This window comes from Mustela nigripes, chromosome 3, assembly GCF_022355385.1.
Source record: "Mustela nigripes isolate SB6536 chromosome 3, MUSNIG.SB6536, whole genome shotgun sequence".
NCBI classification, from domain to species: domain Eukaryota; kingdom Metazoa; phylum Chordata; class Mammalia; order Carnivora; family Mustelidae; genus Mustela; species Mustela nigripes.
This window is the reverse complement of record NC_081559.1, coordinates 94,153,645-94,171,368: the sequence shown is the minus strand read 5'-3', so window position 1 is coordinate 94,171,368 and position 17,724 is coordinate 94,153,645. Positions and strand designations below refer to the sequence as shown.

Genomic DNA, 17,724 nt, shown 5'->3' with positions numbered 1-17,724 from the left:
ATAGTAGGTTTTAAAATATCTAAATTACCTGTTTCTGTGAATCTAATGAAGAAATATTTTTATGAAAAAATTACTCAATTGTATATTAAAGCATAGGGATTTTTTAAAAATTTTTACTATGCAGTTTCTTCATTTAGCATCATTTTTGTTGTTCCCTATATTGTTGTATAAGATGACTTTGTAAATGTAGTTTAAGTTACTGCCAGAAAAGTGTAACTTTCCATTTTATGCAATTCTTGTAACGTTTTATTCTGACATTAACATTGTTTGCCAACCTGTTATTCCTTAGCCTGTTCGTCCTCTGCAGTCCTCTTCACAGCCTGTTCAGTACTCTACAGCCCCTTACCCATCCCCGCTCCTGCCAGTCTCACCCACCCAGCAATACTCCGTGGTACTATATCTCTATTCACCTCCTGCATTGTTTCTGTGGGCTGATGTGTGGTGGATGCTCATGAATGTAATTAATGTGATACGATCTTCTGTGATTATTTAAAGTCATGGACACAAATATACTGAAAGTGTTTTTGACCTATATTAGAAATAATTTCATCTCTACTACATAATATTTGTTATATTGGCATATTACAGTGATGGTATAAATCCTAATATTTTCCTGCCTTTTCATAAGGAAGTGATTTTCAGATTGACTATTCTAGTCCTAAGATGGTTAGCTACTTTTTTCATTGAGATCAGTGGTATCTTTGCAATCCTGGAATGGCAGCTTTCATCTGGGTTTGAGACTTTCTAGTCTTTCCCCAATACATAGGTCCAGTAGACTTCATACCAGTTATTAAGGTGAATTGGGTCTTACGGTTACATAAGACATAATGTATATTTCTCAAGAAGATCCCTAGATATTTAATCTATGACTGTAAAGAAACTGTACCTCCTTCAATCCAAAGCATGCACCAAGTTATACCTCTCAGTAAGAGCTTAGAAGCACCAGTACCATGTGTTCTCTCTATGACCTTCTGTAGTTACTAAGAATAGGAAACAACCGTGTAAAGTACTTCCTGCCAGTGACTAACATGAAATCAGTATTCAATAAGTGTTACTTTCCTTCCCTTAAAATGAGTCTCAGCCCAATATACTTTTCCCGTGATGATGCTGTTACTTTTCTAGACTATATGGCATCACATTTTAACATTACTTTTCAAGTTAAATTGTAAGCTATATCTTAAAAATCACTTGACACTTTTTAGAAACATTTTCTTTTATTTAGGAGTGTTTTTGTTTTGAGCTGGTGGCAACCTTATGTAACAGCATCAGCTCTGAATGATTTTCGAAATGACTTCCAGTCTGAAAGAATAAAATTTTTCCAGCATTGAAAAGATGAAAAGCATCATCAAGAATAGCATAAAAGTCTCAAAAATGTTTTGAAAGATAGTGGATTATTGGAATAAGAAAATGACTTTTTTTTTTTTTTTTTTTTTTTTTTTTGAGATGACACTGACGGTAGTGTATAGTTAAAATGTTTGGCCAGATTACTGTGTAATTACAGCTAATAAGTATATGTTGGTACATTTTTCCCTTTTGAAAATATTCGTTGAATTAGGCTAATAGTGCTAGAATATGTCAGAACAGCATTGGGAAGAGTAAACCACATATTTTCAGTCACTGAATCAGGTTCCCCTTTTCAATCCCTTGTCTTCTCCAGAGCCATAGTGTACTTTGCAAAAAAACAGCAGACTGTAGAAATTGCAGACATGTCAACTTTGATCTGACAACTCAATGACCACAATTTTTAAAGTAACTTTTTCAAAAATTCTCCTCTTAACAAATTGTGGCATATACTTTTGCCAATCTGTGGCTCTTTGGGAGCCAAGGGGATGCCATTTTGGTCATTTCAGTGATATTATCTAGACCAGTCAGAACTGGTCTTTAGGCTGTTGAGTCAAAGAAAACATATGTCAGATGGCATGTTAAATCATACTGTCTCTTGGCTAGACACCACTGCCTGCTCACTAAGTAGCAAAAGCAGTAGGAAACTGTTATTTGGATTAAATTTGTATTATCATCTGACTTTAGGAAGAGACTGAAAAACATTAGGGAAGAATAAGGTTTATGGCCAAATTATTTTTGAGAGATTAGAAGACTGGGGTAGATAGATTTTATGTATTTTATTTCCTTTCATTTTATTTCATTCTGCATAGAAACAGAATCTTGTCTTTTAGGAAGAGAGATAAAGAGTGTAATTAGTACCATGCCTGCTAGTTACCTGGTCCTTGAAGTCCCTTCAGAAAATGTTAACCGTATAATATAAATATGTCCAGTTTCATTTCCACATCATAATGTGCCTTTAATCATCATTTAAATAAGTGTCTTTCCATTATTTTATTGTGAAGTGTTGCTACACCCTACTCTTCTGCATGCTATGCACTCCACTAGATACACTTTATAAGTAATTTGTAATGACAGCATTGTAATATTCCTACCTCCCTGCCTTAGAGTTCTAATTTTATTGGAACTGTTCTATTAAATCATACCTGTTACAGATGTATGATATCCCTAATGCATACACTGCAAATTATCTTAAAATATATGAAGCGGGGTTTTTTTCGTTAAGCTTGGTAAGCTTTTTGGTAGGTGTGTATGGAAGGCGTACTCATTTCTTACTTTTCCCTTTTTTAGCAGGACAACCTGGGGTCTCAGTTTAGCCACATGAGTCTTACCCGCCAGCCATCTGCAGATGGTTCTGACCCTCACGCCACCATGTTCCAGTCCACTGTTGTTCTTCAGTCCCCACAGCAGTCTGGTTATATCATGACGGCAGCCCCTCCACCACCACCGCCGCCGCCACCACCACCTCCCCCACCTCCCCTGCCACCTGGGCAGCCAGTCCCTACTGCTGGCTATTCTGCCTCTGGCCATCCTGTCAGCCAGCCTGTGCTTCAGCAACAGGGATATATTCAGCAGCCCTCACCACAGGTACGTCGCTTTTTCATCTTTTTTCTCCCATGGCAACTTTCTTTTCAGATCACCTTAACCCTAATTAGAAAGCTTACTTTTAATTTCACATAGAGAGAATTTATGACAGTGTATAAACAAAGCAGGTCATCATCTTCCGTTCTCTGGAGATTCTCAAATCACACTAGACAACCACATGACTAGTAAACATGTCAGTTGGATGGTTAAAAGTATGCAGCCTTTGAGTTTCCTCTTGATTTATATGTTTTGTTTTAATTAGCTTAAGAGAAGCACAAGGTAAACACACTATAAAAATAAAATGATGCTGGGCGCCTGGGTGGCTCAGTGGGTTAAGCCGCTGCCTTCGGCTCAGGTCATGATCTCAGGGTACTGGGATCGAGTCCCGCATCGGGCTCTCTGCTCAGCAGAGAGCCTGCTTCCCTTCCTCTCTCTCTGCCTGCCTCTCTGCCCACTTGTGATCTCTCTCTGTCAAATAAATAAATAAAATCTTTTAAAAAAATAAAATAAAATAAAATGATGCATTTGAGGAAGAAGTAGGTTAGTTTAGAGAGAATTAACATCACAATACTAATAAAGCTTTATTGTTATTTCTTTATATTTACTTGAATATTTCTTAATTTTTCTCAACAGTATTTTTTAGTTTTCATTATATAAGTATTGCATATAGTTTATTAAATATATCTCTAAGTATGTAATGTTTTTAAATGCTTCATGGGGCACCTGAGTGGCTCAGTCAGTTGAGCATCTGCCTTCAGCTCAGGTCATGAACTCAGGGCCCTGGGATTGGGCCCCAGGTCAGGCTCTCTGCTCAGTGAAGAATCTGCTTCTCCCTCTCTCTCTAACCCTTCTCCCCTCCCCTCTGTTCTCCCTCACCCCTGTTCTCCCCGCACCACTGTGCGTGCTCTCGCTCTCTCAAGTAGATAAGATCATTTAAAAAAAAAAAAGAAAATTCTTGGGGCACCTGGGTGGCTCAGTTGGTTAAAGCCTCTGCCTTCAGCTCAGGTCATGATCCCAGGGTCCTGGGATCCAGGCCCGCATTGGGCTCTTTTCTCAGCAGGGAGCCTGCTTCCTCCTCTCTCTCTCTGCCTGCCTCTCTGCCTACTTGTAATCTCTGTCTGTCAAATAAATAAATAAAATCTAAAAAAAAAAAAAAAAAATTCTTGGTGCTCTAAAGGAAATTATATTAAAATTTCATTTTCTGTTCATTTGCTCATATGTAGAAATAAGGTTGATTTTTGATCTTGATCTTGTATCCTGTGGACTTTCTAAATTTAATTATTCTGGTACTTTTTTCATAGACTGCTTAGGATTTTCCAAATTGAAGATCATTTCTACATACATTATCCTTTCCAGTGCATATGCCTTTTATTCCTTTTTCTTGCCTTATTGAATTGCCTACAAGCTCTAATGTTGAATATACACACAACAGGTGGGCAGTAAAATCCCTAGAATTCATTTATTAACTTAAAACAAAGTTTTTAAAAGCTCATATCCTTCCTTCTTTCCGGTCTTAGGAAAAGTATTTGGTCTTCCATTATTAACTATGATATTATCTGAGATTTTTGTCCTCTGTCATGCCCTCCATCAGGCTGAGAAAATTTTCTTAGTTTGGTGAAAATTTTCTTGGTAGAACTGAGTATTAAATCTTATAAAATCTCCTTTTCTTCATCTATTGAGATGATCATGTGGTTTTTCTCTTTTTTATTCTATCTCTGTACAGTGAATTATTGTGACTGACTTTTGAACATTAAGTTAATACTTTAAGGGGCTCCTGGGTGGCTCATTGGGTTAAAGCCTCTGATTTCAGCTTGGATCATGATCTCAGGGTCCTGGGATTGAGCCCTGCATCGGGCTTTCTGCTCAGCAGGGAGCCTGCTTCCCCCTCTCTGTCTGCCTGCTTCTCTGCCTACTTGTGATCTCTGTCTGTCAAATAAATAAAACCTTTTAAAAAAAAAGTTAATACTTTCATTTGAGAGCACACTCCCACTTAGTCATGATAGAATATCTTTTTATATATCACTAGGTGCATTTTGCTTATATTTTCTTACAAATTTTTGCATGCATGTTCTTAATGGATATTGGTCTATTGTTTGTGTGTAATGTCTTTTTTCAGGTTGTAGCATCAAGATGGCAGTGATAGTGGCTTCCAAATGAATTGGATATAGTTGTCTCCTTCATTTCCTAAAACAGTTGGTATAGGATTCTTCTAAACATCCTTCTTAAATATTTGCTAGAATTCACTAATGCATCCCTCTGGACTTGGAGTTTTTTTTGTGGGGAAGATTTTAAAATTACAAATTCAATTTTTTAGTAGATATAGAGCTAATCCAATTTCCTGTTCCTTTTTGGATTGAATTTTCTAGTTTGTGTCAGTTTGTCAAATTTATTGGCAAATGGTCAGTCATGATATCCCCTTATTATAATTTTAGTATCTTAAGGATCGATAGTGGTATTTATTGCCTCTGTAATTCTTAATGTTGGTAATTTCACTCCTATCTTCTTTTTGCTTTATTTACTTAAGAAATTTATCAATTGCATTGGTGTTTTTTAAAAACCAACTTAGGATTTCATTAATTTTGTATTCATTTTCTATTTGAATGATTTCTACTTTTACCATTATTTTCTTCCTTTTGTTTATTTTGTTTATTTTGTTATTATTTTGTTTATATTCATTTGCTCCTTTGTGTCTGACTTCTTAAAGTGGAAGCATAGATCATTGATTTTTTAGATTGTTCTTCCTTTCTAACATAAATTTTTAATGCTATAGATTTCCTTCTAAGCACCATTTCAGCTGCAGACCACAAAACTGAATGTGTTTTGTTTTTGTTATCATTTCATTCATAATGTTTTGTCTCTTTTTTGCATGTGTGTGACTTTTTTTTTTTTTTAAGATTTTTATTTATTTATTTATTTTACAGAGCGCGATCACAAGTAGGCAGAGAGGCAAGCAGAGAGAGAGAGGGGAGGAAGCAGGCTCCCTGCTGAGCAGAGAGCCCGATGCGGGACTCGATCCCAGGACCCTGAGATCATGACCTGAGCGAAGGCAGCGGCTTAACCCACTGAGCCACCCAGGCGCCCTGTGTGTGACTTTTTTGACAGATGATTTATTTAGAAGTATTATTTAATTTCCAAATATTTCAGGCTTTCTAAATACCTTATTATTGATTCTGTTTTAGTTTCATGTGGTCAGAGAATCTACTCTAAGATTTCATTGTTTTGGGGGTGCCTGGGTGGCTCAGTCAGTAAGTGTCTGCCTTCGGCTTGGGTCATGGTCCCAGGATCCTGGGATCGACCCCTGCATCAGGATCCCTGCTCAGTGCAGAGCCTGCTTCTCCCTCTCCCACTCCCCCTGCTTCTTTTTTATTTTCTACATTTAAAAAAATTTTTTTTAATATTTTTTCCATTTCATTTTATTTTGTTTATTTTCAGTGTTCCAAAATTCGTTGTTTATGCACCACACCCAGTGCTCCATGCAATAGGTGCCCTCCATAATACCAACCACCACTCGCCCTACTTCGGTTCCCTTCTCTCGCTGTGCCTACCCCCGCCCCTGCCCCTGGTCAATTAAATAAATAAATAAATAGAATCTTTAAAAAAAAAAAAGATTCCTTTGTTTCGGAATCTCAAGTCTTATTTTATGTCCCAGTATGTACTCTTTTGGGGGAAGATTCATGTGCACTTGAAAAGAATTTGTATTCTGTCATTTTAGTGTTTTGTGATTTCTTTTGGTTTTGTTTTGAGATAAAGGTCACATAATGTAAAATTAACAATTTTAAAGTGAGCATTTCAGTGACATTTAGTACATACACATTGTTTTGCAACCATCACCTCTCTCTAGTTCCAAAACATTTTATTTTTATCACCCCAGAAGAGAAACTGTACTGATTAAGCAGTTACTACCTATTCACCCCATCCTCCAGCTCCTGGCAACCACCAGTCTCCTCCATTCTGTCTCTAAAGATTTGCCTGTTTTGGGTACTTCATATTAATGGACTCATGCAATGTTACCTTTGTGTCTGGCCTCTTTAGCTTAACATGTTTGATGGTTAATCCACATTGTAACATTTAGCAGTACCTCATTTCTTCTTTTGTCTGAATAATATGTCATTATATGAATATACCACCATTTATTCGTCTTTTCAACAGTTGATAGATTTGAGATGTTTCCACCTTTTGCCCATTGTAAATAGTGCTGTTATGAACATGTAGGTACATGAACATGTAGGTACATGTTTTTATTCAAATGTCCACTCATTTATTTGAGTTTATACCTAGGAATAAAATTGCTGAATTATATGGTAATTCTATTTAACTTTTTGAGAAATCGCCAGCCTGTTTTTCACGGTGTCACTTTATATTCCCATCTATAATGTATAAAGGTGCCAATTTTTCCATATTTTCATAGTAACACTATTTACTTTTTTTTTTTAAGATTTTATTTATTTATTTGACAGAGACCACAAGTAGGCAGAGAGGCAGGCAGAGAGAGAGAGGGAGAAGCAGGCTCCCTGCAGAGCAGAAAGCCCTACGCGGCGCTCGATCCCAGGACCCTGAGATCATGACCTGAGCTGAAGGCAGAGGCTTAACCCACTGAGCCACCCAGGCGCCCCAACTATTTACTTTTTTAAAAATTGTTATTATCCTAGCCATCCTGGTGATGTGAAATGGGTACTTTGTTGTGGTTTTTTTAATAATTTTATTTATTTATTATTTTTTTATTAACATATATTATTTGCGTCAGGGGTACAGGTCTGTGAGTACAGGTCTTACACAATTCACAGCACTCTCCATAGCCCATACCCTCCCAATGTCCATAACTCAACTACCCTATCCCTCACCTCTCCCAGCAACCCTCAGTTTCTTTCCTGAGATTAAGAGTCTCTTACGGTTTGTGTTGTTTTGACTTGTATTTCCCTAATGATGTGTGATGTTGATCATCTGTTCGTATACTAGACCTTCATCAGGTATGTGATTTGCAAATATGTTCAACTATTCTATCACTTGTCTTTTGACCTTTTGATACTGTCCTTAATGTATAAAAATTTAACCTTTATGAAATCCATCTTATCCATCTTTTCATTTTACTGCCCTTTGCTTTTCTATCATATCTAAGAATCCATTGCCAAATCCAAGGTCATGAAGATTTTATCCTTATGTTCTCTTAAGAGTTTTATGGTCTTTAGCTTCAATAATTAAGTTTTTTATCCATTTTGAGTTAATTTTTGCATATGATAATAGGGTATAAGGGTCTAACATCATTCTTTTGCATGTGTGTAGCTATCTGCTCTGGCATCACTTGTTGAAGCCATTGTTCTTTTCCCATTGAATGGTTTTGGTATCCTTATCAAATATCAGTTGGCCTTAAAAGTAAGAATTTATTTCTGGACTCTTAACATTTATGCTATTCTCCATTTCCACTTTTGTGCCCATACTACACTATTTTATTACTGTATCTTTGTGGTAAGTTTTAAAATCAAGAATTGTGAGTCTTCCAACTATTCTTTTCAACACTGCTTTGACTATTTGCCTATATGGCTTGTGATTGCATGTTAATCTGATGATTGGCGTTTCCATTTCTGCAAATGAGGCCACTGAAATTTTGATAGGGATTGCATTGAATCTGTGGGTTGCTTTGGATATCACTGCATCTTAATATTAAATCTTCCAGTCTAATAAACATGGGATGCCTTTCCATTTACTTAGGTCATCTTTGATTTCTTTCATATTTTACTGTTTCTTGCATTTAGTATTCTCTAAGTAAGTATCAGCTGAGCCAATGTGGTTGCTTCATGTCTTTCAGATCTTTTATCCAGTTCTATCAATAAGTGATAGTGGATTTGTCTATTTCTCTCTTAAATTCTGCCAGTTTTTTAAATAACACTGAAACCTATATTGAGCAATTTATATTTCTCATTTCTTCCTGATAATATTGACTTGTCTCATTATGAAATGTTTTTCTCTCTCTAGTATTGTTTCTTATCTTAAAACATTTTATCTGACTTTTATAGTGACTTCAGCACTCTTTTGGTGAGCGTTTCAAGGGTATGCCTTTTCCACCCTCTAATTTGTGACCTTAGTATTCATTTTTTTTTAAGATTTTGTTTATTCATTTTGAGAGACAGAGGGCAAGAGTACACATGCCAGAGGGATAGGGAGAAGCAGACTCCTGGCTGAGCAGTGAGCCTGATGTGTGGGAGTCGATCCCAGCACCCTGGGATCATGACCTAAACCGAAGGCAGACACTTAACTGACTAAGCCACCCAGGCACCCCTGTGACCTTAATATTTAAAGGCTGTCTTTTGCATATAGTTATATAGTTCATCTCTGCTGTTCTATCTTGTCTCATTGGAATGTGTAGTCCTCTTAGCTTTAATATGTCTGTTGACATGGTTAGAGATAGGTATGCCACATTTCCATTTGTTTTCTCTTTGTTCTATCTCTGTTTTATTCCTATATGCCTCCTTTCCTGCCTTTTGTATTCCTTGAACTCCTTCAGTGTCTTAATTTAGTTTTTCTTTGGCCTTTTTACTACCACAGTCCTTTAAATCTTATGTTTGTATGGTTTCTTTAGGGATATGATATGTATCTTCAGGTTATTGCTATCTATTTCAAGTTCAAATGAAACTGCAAGTAAAATACAGTAGTCACATTAACAGTATAATCTTATTTACCTTCAGTTGTTTGTGCTGTTGTTGTCATATACATTATGTGTGTATACTTTTTAAATAAAATACATCATGGTACAATTTTTGCATTAAACAATAATTTTTTTTTATTTAAAGGTTTTATTTATTTATTTGACAGAGATCACAAGTAGGCAGAGAAAGGGGGGAAGCAGGCTCCCTGATGAGCCTAGAGTCCAATGCAGGGCTCAATCCCAGGACCCCGAGATTATGACCTGGGCGGAAGGCATAGGCTTAACCCACTGAGCCACCCTGGGTCTCCATTGATGTCGTTTTTTAAGTAAGGGGGAGAAAAGTATATACTCATGTATATATACACATATGAAAAGCATAATAATGATTACGATCTGAAATTAAGACATACCTATTGTTTGCTGATACCTCCAGGAACAATTAGGGATCACGTATGTATTGTATCTAATGGTTCAAAAACAGAAGAATGTTACGGTAAATTTAGGAGATTCTTGGCTTATAAGTGATTTAGAAATTCTCTATTCAACTGCTTTCCAGACGAAATAGGCAGTCTTTAAGATGTTTACAGATGTCTCTTCTTTTAGAAGTAACCTGATTAGAAGAGCAGAACCTGAAAGAGCTTATGAAGCTAATAAAGTTAATTTACGACAAATTTTTACATCACTGAATTAATTGTTTATTCCTTATTTCAAACTAGGTCAGATTACCTTAAGAGAAATGCACAATTAAAATAAATAGCTTCAGAAGGAAATAGAATCAAGCTAGTCTTACTGGTTTCTTCCCCAGCTTTGTTAAGATGCAACTGACAAATAAGATTTGTATTGGCATTTTAATTTACATCAGAGATATGAGAAAAAGAATGGGACCAATGCAATAGATTATAGATAGACTGGCTAATTTGTACAGTGATTGCAGTTCAGCATTCAGATTGGATGAGCTAGCATTGTACATGTTTCAATCAAGGTAAATCTTGGAAAAAATATTAATTACAAAATAAGTAGCATGGAGTTGTATATAGTAGAGCACCATAAATGTAAATTTTTTAAATCCTCAACAATTTTCTTTACAGATAATATATATATATAGTAGCAGTTTAAAAACATTTATAGGAATCATATATACCAACTATAGGATAATGGTTTTTCTGTTGAACATAGGGCAAAAGAATGTTAGAGTGAGGCCTTAGCTATTTTAATAGTGTTTGGTTTTATAAAAGGAGAAAAATCTGAAAGAAAAAATGCCCCAAAACTTTAAACCTATTAAATCTAATTGCTAGGCATATTTGTAGGTGTCTTTCGTTACGTATACTGCATGCTTGAAATTTTTTAAAAATTTTCCAGTTAAATTTAAAGCTAAGAAAATCTGGTTTTTAATGATATTAAAAAGAAGTATTATTCATTACACTCTTTTGTTCCTCAGAGAAGACATTTCTACTGCAAATGAAATTGATTTTTTTTCTCTCGATACTTATCCTAGATGCCAGCCTGTTTCTGTGCTCCAGGCCACTATCACTCCAATCAACCTCAGTATCGCCCAATCCCTTCTGTCCATTACAATTCACATCTAAACCAACCACTGCCACAGCCTGCACAGCAGACAGGTGAGTAATATTTCTGAGGCTATACTCTCTTAGCTGTGGTTATTGCTTTTTCCAGTCTGTCAGGGGTCTCAGGTATGGCCCAAATGAATATACAAACCACTGAGATTGAAAGAGTGGGCAAATCTTAGCACCTGCCAGAAAGTAACTCTGCCAGGTTTATATGGTAAAGTGTTTAGAGCCATAAGGAGAAGACTGTATTAGGCCACGCAAAGTGATGATTGGCTTCCTGTTACTCACTGCCATTGTGGTAAAGCCTCCTTTGGGACCCGATAATCCACCTCTGTTAACAACGAAAGAGAGACAGTGTAAGCTAAGATGTCTCATGAGCAGCTAACTAGAAGCAAGTACCCAAATGACCCAACTCTGAGAATCTAGCCTGGTGGAGATATTCTGATGTCTTGGTCTCAGTATGCTTTTTAAAGGAATAATGGTCAAACTTTTTTGTGTTTAATTTTTCGGTTTGCTGGCTGTATAGTGAAAGGTATTTTTAAACCAAATGCAGTCTAATACTAGGCATATCACATATATTAAAACTCAAAAGATCCTTTTCCTTATGCTCCTCTTAAATTTTCTTTAAGTTTTCAGTGAAAACTATTGACCTCAGAGTAAAAACCTGTCTTAACTGAATTCATTTCTTTCTGTGCTTCCCACCTCAATTTGTACTTCTGCCCTAGATGTGTAATAAGATACTTTTCAGTCTTTCATAACTCTAGCAGTTGAAGTGTGATGTTTATTGGTATCTTTGAGGCCTTTTTAGCTGGTTGTCACTGTTGGAGACTCACATTATATCACCGTGACTCACTAAGGCCACATAACCCTCCACTAAGGCAGTTTCTTGCTCTTGATACTATGTGCAAGTCTTAAGGCGAGCCGCAGTTTTAGGAGAAAGACATCTGCACAGGGCAGTCTGGTGAGAAGTATTTTCATTTCTCCCCACTCATGCAGTTTTCAGTGATCATTGTGACTCACCAACTTCCTTAACCAGAGAGGATTCTTACTTATCACCCCATAGGGGACCTTTCAGGTACTTAATCCATTGTTCCTAGGAGTCATCTTATACTTAATAGAAGGTCTTCCCTTTTTTGTGTTACTAGCCCTGTATTGTATGTGTGAGAAATGTTCTTCCAAAGGATATTGAGTACAAACATTGTTCATTTTAGCCAACTTAGAATTAATTGGTCTTCCGTCTTAATTATGACTCCTTTTAGTTCAGGTTTTCCTGAAGTTTGATAAGACAGTGTGCTTCAAATACAGATTAGTACATGCTCAAATTTTGAAAGTCATCAGAAGTTCTTTATATGGGAGCATTCATTGTGACACTGCTCATTCATTAGCTTTAGTTAGTTAGTTATTTTATTCTAATCGAAATTATTTTCTGAGTTTTCCTGAGCCACAGTGACTGACTTTTCATATTGTTTTTGTTTTGATTTTCTTCTTTCAAAATTATAATACAGACTATAGTTAATATCATGATAACAAAAAAGAAATTTACCTTCATTCTCCCCGTTCAAATATCTTCTGTGTGGCTGATTAATAACTTAGTTTATTAGTATAGCCTATTAATGAGGCAAGCAGATATCCTTTGCTCTGTATTTCTGTGAGTTTATTAGTTTTGTTCTTTTCCATCACTAGATTTTTATTCCTCTGCATTGTCAAACTCCCTGCAGAATTAAACTTTCAATCACAGGTCAAACCAGTGTGCTTTTACAAATGCATCTCAGCAAAAATATTCCCACTTAATGAGAAACAACTGAATACGCCACTCCTCCCAATTGAGGGCCAAAATATCTATGTTACAGATAGTAGGTGTTTTTTATCATCAGTGATACTTTAATTGTGTATTTTTTTCTAATGCCAATTATGGTGAGAAGGAAGGAAACAAAAGTAAGTTAGATTGCATCTGTATAATACAGGCACAGAAGAAAGAGTATGTCTGAATAGTTTTTGACATTGTGTTTGACTCGTAAAGTCTTCATAGTGTAACATGTTATATAGAATTTGTCCTTCCAGTTATTTTATGTATTGTCCTCTCAGTTTACAGACTAAAATTAGTGGAGTATCATTCAGTGTGAAGAAAAAAAGAGAAATAAATCCTCAAAGCATCCTTCTTATCTGAAAGCGAAAGAAATGTTAATAAGTACAATAGCAAATTTCTCTTTAAAGAAGAGTTCAGTAGTGCCAGTGGCAAGTATTTTGTTGGTAATTTTAACAGACCTTGTAATGGAATTAGTAGGATTTGAATTACTAAAAAAGTTACATCTAAACACTTGTTTGTAGTTAGCTGATGGTTATTTTTTATGTTAAAGCATACAGAAAAGTGTGCATTTATGTTTGTGTATATCCTAATGGAAAAGTACAATGCAGTGAGAAAAGGACAAGGCAACTTTTTCTGATTGTTTTTTAAACAAATTTATAGCAATTTTTGTCTCCATAATTTACATTTTGATATGTATACATCATACTTTCTGGATTTCTTTTTTTATTATTCTTTTCCTTCTATTTCCCTACATTCCACCATTCTGGTTTGATTAAAATTGGAAATAATTTGTTAATGTCTCTTACATTTTTGTTTCTTACCAAACATTTAGTGAAGAAGCATATTTTCTTTTATCACATTAAAGGGTAAAACTAATTGTTGAACCAAATAATGAAAACAATAGATTCGGAACAGTTCTTCACTGGGGCACAAATAAATAATTTTCAAATGTTTGTATATGAATTTAAAGAAATTGTCCCCTAACTTAACAAATTCAGTGGAATTAAATGGTTGTTTTGAGAGTTTTGTTTTGTTTTTTGTTCTTTACCTATTGAATTAAGTAGTCTTAAACCAGGGGATATGGCAAGAGAAATAAAAAATTATCTGTTATTTTCCCTTTTGGGGGCAGGAAGGTTGGGGAGATAGCTCAAGGATAAAATGCTTTGGTCTTCTATCCCACATGGGTGCCAGAGGTCCACAGTAGTTATTGATCCTCTTGACAGTAAACCTCTCATCTTACAGGAATTGAACAGCACACTATTGCTGAGGAATGAATAGACATATCTTGTATTATGTATGTGAAGCTGTCATGGTCATTAAAAACAAGGTTAAGTCAACCCCACTCAACAGAAGCAGAAAAAATTCTGGCTACATGAGGCTTTTCAGACAATGGATTGTATAGTGTGAAATAAAATAGGAATAAAATCCTGATGGCCCTTATTCATTTTTAACTGGTGCTAGATCTATCACTTAAAGCTTCTGGGTTTGTTTACTTACTTGTTAAGGGAGGTTTACTGTATTGTCTGTTGAAACCTCTGTGTACTCTAACATTCCATGATTCTGTGTTTCTATCATATGTGAGTCCTTTTTAGTTCAGAAAGGTGGAATACTGGAAGACTGGTTTGCAATAGTTTAGTGACTTACTGTCAGTAACTGGAGTCACACAAGCAACTGTTTCAATAGATATGGTTATTTGCCGTTACAGTAGTAAGAATTTATTATCTTAACCCTTTATCATAAAATTTATAGCTTAAATACTATAAAGTATACTACATGTAAGGAGATTGATATAAAGAAACTGTTCCTGCATATCACTTATAGCAAAGATTTTGGGTTTATGAGGCCCTAGCTGTTTTCTGTGTAGCCACTTTCATTCTTATGACTCTTTTTTGAAAGGTTTGCAGCTTTACCATATATGTTTAATATTTTGCAATAATTGGCCTTGTTCCTGAGCTGTTGGATTCGGGGCCGTAGCACTGTCTGAGAGGTTTACATTTCTCACAGTGAACCGGTCTCTTTTTCAGCTGCTTCCTGGCTTCTTTTTACTCAGGTTTCCACTGCTTTTTTCCTTTCTTTCTTTCTTTTTTTTTTTTTTAATGCTGTATTAAAGTATTAATATTTGCTTATATTTTCCATTATAATGCCTTTTAATCATGCATCATACTCAGAAAGAGGGATTTGAATTTAAATGACAACGTTGTCTTAATATAATTTACCTTTTAAAATTTTGTGAAAGCTATTGCTTTAATTTCTTTTAACGCAGATTTAAATGGCAGTTTCAGTTTGGTTTATAGCTTTTCTTAAAAGTCTAATGTCTTAAGCATGCCAAACTCATTAGCAAAAGTCAAGTACATCTCTTTCTATATTGCTACATAACTTTTAAAGAATATTAGTGTGCATTAATGCATGCTATCTAATGGACCTATGACATCTAAAACCATCTGAAACTACTTGGGCTCTGACTGGGGATATAATTCAATTTTTTCCCCCAAACTGTGATATTATATGCATGTGGGAAGCAAAATGACTCTGTAAAATGAAATGTCATTTTAGTTTTGCAGCCAGTTGATAAATTCAGAGAATATCAATGCATTATATCATCCGTGTTAGCTTTTCAAGTAACTCAACTATGTGGTTCCAGTTAAGCTTTGTTATCAGCAGACTATAGTAGGTTCCAGATGAACCACACATAGAAGGAATATTTTAGGATAAACAGTCTGTAATGTGTGGAAAATATTGGCAGCATTGCAGAACACAGATTTAAAGCTGAGTTGGTGTAAAGGGCGAACAAGGAAGAAATGGACCCATTGAATAAGCACCTAAGGGATGATATTAACGGGGACTTAGCTCTCTTAAATAGGGACTTTGGTATAAAGTTAGTTTCTTTGCTGGCATCTTTTGACTCAAGTGATAGGAATTTTGTAATGATGCTACTTTTGATGGCCCTGGTTATCATTTTTTCATTGATTCTATGAGCTTTCCTGAGTATTGTGTGACCAGCACAGATTCAGACATTGTGTAATACCTACAAATCCACCTATTTCCCTTTTCCCTTCTCCATTAACCTGCTGCCACTGAAACCTGGAGCCAAAAGTATCTGGTAAGTATCCACAGATTTCCTTGAGCTATACAGACTTTTCCATAGGGTCATCATTTAAATAGCTGTTAGTTCAAACCTCTACGTGGCTGTTTTTATTAGATTCGTTTTTTGTGTGTTTGTGTTCATGATTTTTTCAGGCACAGAAATAGTGGAGCAGATGGTGATATAGGAGAAAGAATAGTGAAAGTGTGTTGGTCTGGTGCCTATGTTTTCTTCTAAATTCACCTAAGAGGCTATCCTTAGTTGAACTTGCCTGCTCACTAAAAATGTGCTGCAGGTGTGTAAGATAGACCCGGATTATAAACTGGAGGTTTTGATGATTTGGAAATAGTTCATCTAAACTAGATACAGATAAACTTAGAATTGGCAAAAATTGCTTATCAAAAAACAACAACACAGATCTACACTCATACTGCTTCTCCTGTACAAATTTTGTCTTGAAAAACTTAAATGAAATCACCTTAGATTTAGGGCTGTTCTGACAAAGCAGTTTTTCGGTTCTTTTTATTATCTTTCTCATTATATCTAATTCGTATTACTAAGAATGCTTTCCTTTAATAAAAATGCTGTTCAGGTCACCTGCACAAAGTAAAGCTAGCCTATTAAAGCCTGTGCAGCACTTTTCTGCTGAGCACTGTGTTTTCTTCTTGCTCTCTTCTCTGTTGAAGTGAAAGAGAGTTAAAAATAGAATATTCTTTGGAGCCCTCCAGGGAAGTGCCTAAGCCATCAATTTATATTGTCCTAGTTCTCTTTGCTTGCAGAATTGATTGTGCTCTCCTCTGAAAGTGCTAGAAGAAATGGGGTAATATTGCAGCAGTGCAGTCCTTTAACAAAGGAGAATGACAGTGTTAAATAACACCTATGTTGAGGTCTGGATATTTTTATTCTGTTGTTTCGTATCACTTATATGGCATGCTTACTTTACAAAATGCATGTTTTCCCACAATATTGACACAAATTTCTAAGATGATATAGATCCTGTTTTCCTCTGACTCCCAGGTTAAAACCTAGACAGATCACAGGAAGGATTTGTGTTGTTGTTAATTTCTGATACACTGAAACACTTATTATTAAAGAAAGAATAATTTAGGTGTAGCCAAGTTGGTGGTATGTGTTAGATTACTGGAAATACTCTTCTCTTCGAATTTTTTTTTCTTCTTCTCCCAAGTTTTTATTTACATTCCAGCTAGTTAACATAGAGTACAATATTAGCTTCAGGGGTAGAATTTAGTCACTCTTATCAGTTACATACAACACCTGGTCCTCACCACTACAAGTATCCTCCTTAATATCCATCACCTATTTTTTTTTTAAAGTTTATTTATCTAAGTCATCTCTATACCCAGCATGGGGCTGGATCTCACAACCTTGGGACCAAGAGTCACATGCTCTTCTGACTGAGCCAGCCAGGCAGGTGTCTCTACCCATCACCTATTTAACCCATCCCCCTGCCCACCTCCCTTCCAGCAACCTAATGGTACTTTTCATTCTCTAGGAATCTACTTCCTTTTTCTAGTCTTCAGCTTTCTCCCTCTTTTCTAGATCACTGGATTTTTTTCCTCATACTTGTTGATCTTCAAACTATACCTTCTAAACTATCAGAACTATCCTTTAGACTGAATTTACATAATGAACTTGGACCACAATGCCACTTCTCTACTAAATACTATGCTGTAACAGTTGA

At 35.7% G+C, this 17,724-nt stretch overlaps 1 protein-coding gene across 11 annotated transcripts in view; it reads left to right on the top strand.

The window, feature by feature from the left end:
* Positions 1–17,724, top strand: part of R3HDM1 (R3H domain containing 1) — a 203,400-nt gene that overhangs the window by 119,306 nt on the left and 66,370 nt on the right. For 7 of the 11 annotated variants that reach the window (XM_059394383.1, XM_059394380.1, XM_059394385.1 and 4 more), the window contains 3 exons: positions 290–391; positions 2,632–2,928; positions 11,061–11,184. In XM_059394383.1, coding sequence (XP_059250366.1) covers positions 290–391; positions 2,632–2,928; positions 11,061–11,184 — 523 coding nt within the window. The remainder of the gene's footprint in view (positions 1–289; positions 392–2,631; positions 2,929–11,060; positions 11,185–17,724) is intronic. The other 4 variants (XM_059394388.1, XM_059394386.1, XM_059394381.1 and 1 more) reach the window with 2 other exon arrangements.